Source organism: Aptenodytes forsteri, unplaced genomic scaffold (assembly GCF_000699145.1).
Source record: "Aptenodytes forsteri isolate BGI_AS27 unplaced genomic scaffold, ASM69914v1 Scaffold2256, whole genome shotgun sequence".
In the NCBI taxonomy this organism is placed as follows: domain Eukaryota; kingdom Metazoa; phylum Chordata; class Aves; order Sphenisciformes; family Spheniscidae; genus Aptenodytes; species Aptenodytes forsteri.
Window position 1 is genome coordinate 16532 of NW_008794852.1, and position 6786 is coordinate 23317.

Here is a 6786-nt window from a genome sequence, read left to right on the forward strand (position 1 = left end):
TGTCACCCCCTACAAGTGGCTGCCGGTGTACAACCCGGAGGTGGTGTTGGCCTACCGAGGCAAGAAGCGCCAGGAGGCCCCTCCACACATCTTCTCCATCTCTGACAACGCCTATCAGTTCATGTTAAATGGTGAGTTGCTTGATATCCCTTCAAATGATATTGTAGTGTGCACTTCAGGAAAAATCTTCCTTTTCTCTGCAGATAATCTTTGAACATACGGAGTCATGTTTACATCATATATGTCAGCTGAGTAAACTAGAATGCCCATCTTTAAATGAGATAAATGGCACAGAGAGCACACTGGGAATGTTGTAGAGGGAAGTCTGGAATTTAAGTTTTGTAATTGTGGAGTAAAAAGTCTCATGGAAAGCAGAATTAGCAATGCTACAGAAGTCTTGGTGCTCTATCTTAACAAAAGCATGGAATCAAACATTACTAACTTAATATCCATATCAGAGAGTAAGAAAGAATCACTATAAATTGAAGTTCTAAATCCAAATAAGTACACTATCAGAGCTTTTTTACTGCCTTAGAACCCCAAAGGATAAGGGATTGTCAGGTGAAGGAGACAGAGCCTAAAAGGCAGGAGATACAATGGAAAATGAAAGATTGGCAGAATGATTAGATAAGAAATCGCTATTACCTCTCAAGAATAAGATCTCAGACTTACAATGAATAATGCTACAGAAATTTTGGCTCAGTGCTCATTAGGGCAGAAGAAAACAAAATGAACTTTAGAAATTACTTGGGGGGAAAAAAACCCCCAAGAGAACAAAAAGGGCAATAGCTCCATGATATCATATTCTGTTAAAAAGTGGAACATTGACATCTTGAATAATGCAGTCAGTTCTAGTTTTCTCACATTAAAAAAGGGGATAGTGGACCTGGAAAAGTTCACAGAGGGACAAAACAGTATTCATAGGCATGAAAAAAATTCAGTATGAATAACAAGTAAGTAAGGACACTTTGATGACGGAGAAGAGAAAATTGAAGGGATACGTGACAGAAATTTGTAAAATCAAGATCTGTATAGGAATAAAAGGTTGTATTGAAAGCAGAATCAGAATTCATTCTTTCCTTCTGTCTAACATTTGAACAGCTAGGACGCGTCAAAACGACTATCAGTTGAAACATTTTTAAAAAGGCAAAGGGAATCACAAATTGCATACAACATACTTAAGTCCTGGAAATTCTTTATCAAAGAAAATCATATGTCCTAAAGGTATATTTCAATAACTAAAGTAAGGAGATTAATTAATGCAAAGTCTACCCAAGCCATTACATGCAATTGTACTATGCCTGCCTCAAAAAATCCTTGAACTCAAGAGGGCCTATGGTCTGATCTTGGAAGGCTCTTGACACAAAGTGTCAATTCATTTTACAATACATGTTTTAGTCACTTGAATCATATTGACATTACAAAACAATATCTGGGTTTGGTTCTTTCTTATATAAAGAAATATCGATCTTGATTTAAAGAGAATTATCTTAAAAAGAAGCTAGTATTTTATCTTATATCCATATACAAATAAGACTTTAATTTTTTATTGGGGGAACTTCAAAAAATCCTGAAAGGGATTACGTGAAACATTTCCAGGGCATTTTAATTGGGAATTGGCTATCCAGTGTTCCTGCACTCTTAATGAAGCTTCACTTCACAGTTAGTTTCTGTCATAGATTCTGATTTCTTTGCAATTGAGGAGCACTAAGAAAACTCTCTGCCTTTTCACAGATCGCGAGAACCAGTCAATCCTGATCACGTACGTACACTCCCTGCCCGGGTCCCTGCGGGGCTGCCCGGTGCCAGGGGCCCTCCTGCCTGACCACACGCTCTCTGCCTCTCTCTTTGGTTTGACAGCGGAGAATCCGGTGCAGGGAAGACTGTGAACACAAAGCGTGTCATCCAGTACTTTGCAACAATTGCAGCGAGTGGCGAGAAGAAGAAAGAGGAGCAGCAGTCAGGCAAAATGCAGGTGAGTCAGGAAGAACAGACTGAACATTTGGCATGTAATTGCCACGTCAGCTAAACACTGTAACTGAATAATTATCGTCCTGTAGAGAATGCTTGAGGGTGAAATCGTTAATTAATAGATGCTAGCTTGCATCAATGCTTTCCTCTGTTCCTGGCATGATTTTTGGAAAGGATGACCAGCAATAATTATCGTCCTCAGGGAACGCTGGAGGATCAAATCATCAGCGCCAACCCACTGCTGGAGGCCTTTGGAAACGCCAAGACCGTGAGGAACGACAACTCCTCACGCTTTGTAAGTTGTTGCTTTGGACAAAATCTCTCCCTCTCATTACAAGATAAGTGATGGCCCCAGCAGTATGCCACGTAAAGGAGACGTCAAAAGAACCCATCCAGGCTGAAATGCTGCTGCTTCTCCTTAACAGGGCAAATTCATCAGAATCCACTTTGGAGCTACAGGCAAACTGGCTTCTGCGGACATCGAGACTTGTAAGAGCCTCTCCTGGCCTGATCCCATTCCTTCCCAAATTCCCACCTCCATGTGCGTTCCTGTGCCTAACTCTTTCCATCTTCCTTGCCAGATCTGCTGGAGAAGTCCAGAGTCACTTTCCAGCTCAAGGCAGAAAGAAGCTACCACATATTTTACCAGGTCACCTCCAACAAGAAGCCAGAGCTAATTGGTAGGCAGGATCATTATGTCTTTTTGAGGATGATCTCTGAGCAAGAGTTCCCTCTGTTACCTGGTTGGCAAAACTAAGCCTGTGCCTTGCCTTTTCCTGCTTTCAGACATGCTCCTCATCAGCACCAACCCTTATGATTTCCACTTTGTGAGTCAAGGTGAGGTCAGTGTTCCCAGCATTGATGACCAGGAGGAGCTCATGGCTACAGATGTAAGTAACACAGCAAAAAGGTACCTTCTGTACATGTCTCGAAGGTGACATAGATGACCTCTTAAGGACATGTATTTTGCTTCATTTCTTTGACTGCAGAGTGCCATTGACATCCTGGGCTTCACCGCTGATGAGAAGACAGCCATCTACAAGCTGACAGGGGCTGTCATGCACTACGGGAACTTGAAGTTCAAGCAGAAACAACGAGAGGAGCAGGCAGAGCCCGATGGCACAGAAGGTCCTTAGCAACTGACCTTTTAATAAGGAAATCTGTTTTGGGAAGATACTTTTTTTAGACAGGACAAAAGCTATAGCTTAATCAAGTGAAAACTAAGTACTGTTTGTTTTAGTGTGCATGAAGCTGTGAACCTGATTCTCTGATCTTTGGCCCATCTTATTGAATGGTACTCCTTCAGGTTGCTTTTTGATGGGCTAGTTTCATGCATTTTTCCATTTAGCATGCAGAGGGTTTTGACAAGCTTTTTTGAAGAGGCAGCCTCTCTAGTTTCATACATAGGCTCTAGGATTAGCTCTGGCATGTACATACTTCTCCTATTGGCACTGTAGACCATGGCCTATTTAAATATAAGATGCCAAGTTGTACTCTTCATGTGCTTTTAAAGTGAAAGTTATTAAAAGCATTTTTTCAGTTTATAAATTTAGTTAAAATATTCAAGGAAAGGTTTCTTATGAATAACTACTTTCAGAAAAATACCAATATTGGCTTTCATAGCTTTCCTGTATTCAATATGCTTGCTGTGATACTAGATTAAAAGATTTGCAGTCAAGAATTTTGAACATTGGTGTCATTTTGAGACACACACCCATTGATCAAATTCCAGTCCTTGTCCAATGATCATTTTTTTCTTTGTCTCTCTTGTCTTTCAGTTGCTGACAAGGCCGCTTACCTGATGGGTCTGAACTCAGCTGACCTGCTCAAAGCCCTGTGTTGTCCCCGAGTCAAGGTTGGGAATGAATATGTGACCAAAGGTCAAACTGTGGAGCAGGTAAAATAATCCGTTACTAGGAATACATGGTTATACCTCAGAATTTCTCTTCAGACAGATAAAGTTCCTTAAAATTTCTCTGTGCGGTAACTTTTATGTATTTCCCCTTTGCTTTAGGTGCACAATGCTGTAGGTGCTCTAGCAAAGGCTGTCTACGAGAGGATGTTCTTGTGGATGGTTGTTCGTATCAACCAACAGCTGGATACGAAGCAGCCCAGACAGTACTTCATTGGTGTCCTGGACATTGCTGGCTTTGAGATCTTTGATGTGAGGAACAGGGATTTCACAACAACTTAATGGAAGGGAGAATGGGTGTTAAGAAAATTCTAAGACTTCTTTCATGAAGAGTCAGATTTTTTGTAAAAAATACTATGATCAAGAGATCTTACTATTAAAGATATTGGCCTTTTCAACCATTAGATCTTAATAGGAAAGAAACTAATACCACTGCATGCAAGAATATTAAGTTTAGTTAACAGAAAAGAAAAAAGGAAGAAATCCGTGACAAAGTTATATGAGCCAAAGGTGTGGAAAATATTGAAAGAGAATAGGAAATGCTCATGCTGTTGGTGAAAGAACCCCAAAAGATTCCATACCAGCACATGGAAATATCTAAAGCCACTCTCTTAAGAGCAGAAAAATATTTGAGTAGCAAATTGAGGCGGTCTTCATGATCGGGGTGTTGGGAGAGGCAGAGTCTAGTAATAAATTTGTTCTGATAGGAGAAAGTGTGCTGAAGTTAATTACTAAATTTGCTTTAGAATTAAGGGATTCCAAAGAGATAAGGGATAATTATTGAAATTAAAGTATCCATATTATATGGAATGATAACATACAAGCAAAAAATATCTCTACATTACAATGAATTAGAAGTCTTTTCTCTCTTCAGAATGCAAGTACAGTCCCACTGAAGGATTTCTGGGAGAACAGATAGGGAAGGGGCCTTATATTTGTCTGAAGAGATGCTTGAAGGATCAGAACTACACAAGGAAAAGCCTTGTGGTGATGGCTGAACCTTGAAAATGTTGCATCTTTTTTTCCATTTGGCAGTTCAATAGCTTTGAGCAGCTGTGCATCAACTTCACCAATGAGAAACTGCAACAGTTCTTCAACCACCACATGTTTGTGCTGGAGCAGGAAGAGTACAAGAAGGAAGGAATTGAATGGACATTCATTGACTTTGGGATGGACCTGGCGGCCTGCATTGAGCTGATTGAGAAGGTATCCTTCCTGTTCAGGTGCATGTGTATGGAATGCACCATATGCACCGTATGCAATGTTGGAATTCTCTAGTTATTGAGGGATACATACAGAATTTGGTTACGTCTGGATGAAAATGATAAATTTCAGTTATTAAAGTGCTCTGTATTTCTGTAATTTGTAATGTTGCCAGCAATGGTTAAAAGTAGTTCCACAAGTAAAGGCGAAACAGCAAGGATGGAAAATGAATTTCAGTTAATTTTATGTGACATATTGTCCAGAAAACAACAGAAGCAACCTTATCTTCTGATTTGTTTCACAGCTTTCTGTCCTAACACTAGCCTCTTTCCAACCAAAGAATCTGTTTCTCCCTCTTGTCTGTTGTAATGTCTTCCAGCCCATGGGCATCTTCTCCATCCTGGAAGAGGAGTGCATGTTCCCCAAGGCAACTGACACCTCTTTCAAGAACAAGCTCTATGACCAGCATCTGGGCAAGTCCGCCAACTTCCAGAAGCCCAAACTTGTCAAAGGCAAGGCTGAGGCCCACTTCTCCCTGATACACTACGCTGGTACAGTGGACTACAACACCAATGGCTGGCTGGAGAAGAACAAAGACCCGCTGAACGAAACTGTCATTGGGTTGTACCAGAAATCATCTCTGAAAACACTGGTCTTACTCTTTGCCAACTATGGTGGAGCAGATGCAGGTCAGCTCTGTGAAAATTGTATTTTCAATGTGGTAAAATGTTGACAGGAAATCAAACAGGAAAACTTAAATGTTTAAAAATTGTTTTCTGTTCTGTAGTTCAATGTTCAACATCAATATTTTAATATTGTTTTCCCCTTCTTTCATTTACAGAGGCTGGTGGCAAGAAGGGTGGCAAGAAGAAGGGTTCTTCTTTCCAGACTGTCTCAGCTCTTTTCCGGGTATGTACTGGTTTCCTCACTTTGTCTCTTTTTACTTGAAGAAAGGGAATTTAAAATGTGAAAAGTGATGTTATAACTCTTGAAGTCCTATAGCAAGAGGATGAAGAATATTATGTACTATAGGTAAATTTTCTTTCCATTTAAATGATGGACTAGTTTCTTCTCTTTTTCAACATGGAATTATATTCTCTCATTCATATATCAAAAATGAAAACTCTTTCAAATGGTTGAGAATATTGTCATTCAGATCTTTTTTCATACACCTCTTTTTTAAGCTAAATGTGAAATTGAGATAGGTCAATTTCTTTCAGCTACTGCACAGAGTTCAAAATGTTTTATGAAACAGAGATTTTGGACTTCTGAATATTGCTACCATGTACAATTCATAAATAATGAAGCAGTTCTGAAAAACAGAAAGGCTGGCTTTAAGATTATCACATATGAAAGACTAAGCAGTTTATTGATTCAGGAGGGCAAGCATAGGGAATTGTTTATGACTTTCAAAGCCATGAGTCTCAGGCTATCAAATGAGTTATATCCCAGTTTTTGTAAATAACAAATTATGATGACACAGTAACCAAATTATAATTCCTTTTAATAGAAATGTTCAACAGCAAAAGATGAATGAAGGCATAATCTTTTGTACATTAATATGGAAATTTTGCAACCTAGTATAAATCTGGCAAATTATTAACTCCTTTCCATGGATGAAATACATGCAGCTGCAGGGATGCAGATCTTTCAATTGTTGATCTAAACTTTACCTTGTAATCTCACAGGAGAATTTAAAC

The 6786-nt window shown here is 39.4% G+C and overlaps 1 protein-coding gene across 1 annotated transcript in view; it reads left to right on the forward strand.

Moving 5' to 3' along the window:
- LOC103895028 (myosin heavy chain, skeletal muscle, adult) overlaps nucleotides 1–6780 on the forward strand; it is a gene marked incomplete at its 3' end in the record, with an annotated part of 7346 nt that extends 566 nt beyond the window's left edge. The window contains exons 2-15 of the mRNA XM_019470814.1: nucleotides 1–131; nucleotides 1735–1762; nucleotides 1861–1975; nucleotides 2174–2266; nucleotides 2397–2460; nucleotides 2553–2651; nucleotides 2758–2861; nucleotides 2961–3099; nucleotides 3750–3868; nucleotides 3986–4135; nucleotides 4919–5089; nucleotides 5466–5775; nucleotides 5928–5995; nucleotides 6775–6780. The exon at nucleotides 1–131 is cut by the window's left edge and continues 218 nt beyond it. Of these exons, the coding sequence (XP_019326359.1) occupies nucleotides 1–131; nucleotides 1735–1762; nucleotides 1861–1975; nucleotides 2174–2266; nucleotides 2397–2460; nucleotides 2553–2651; nucleotides 2758–2861; nucleotides 2961–3099; nucleotides 3750–3868; nucleotides 3986–4135; nucleotides 4919–5089; nucleotides 5466–5775; nucleotides 5928–5995; nucleotides 6775–6780 (1597 nt within the window). The remainder of the gene's footprint in view (nucleotides 132–1734; nucleotides 1763–1860; nucleotides 1976–2173; nucleotides 2267–2396; nucleotides 2461–2552; nucleotides 2652–2757; nucleotides 2862–2960; nucleotides 3100–3749; nucleotides 3869–3985; nucleotides 4136–4918; nucleotides 5090–5465; nucleotides 5776–5927; nucleotides 5996–6774) is intronic.
- Between the last annotated feature and the right edge of the window lie 6 nt (nucleotides 6781–6786).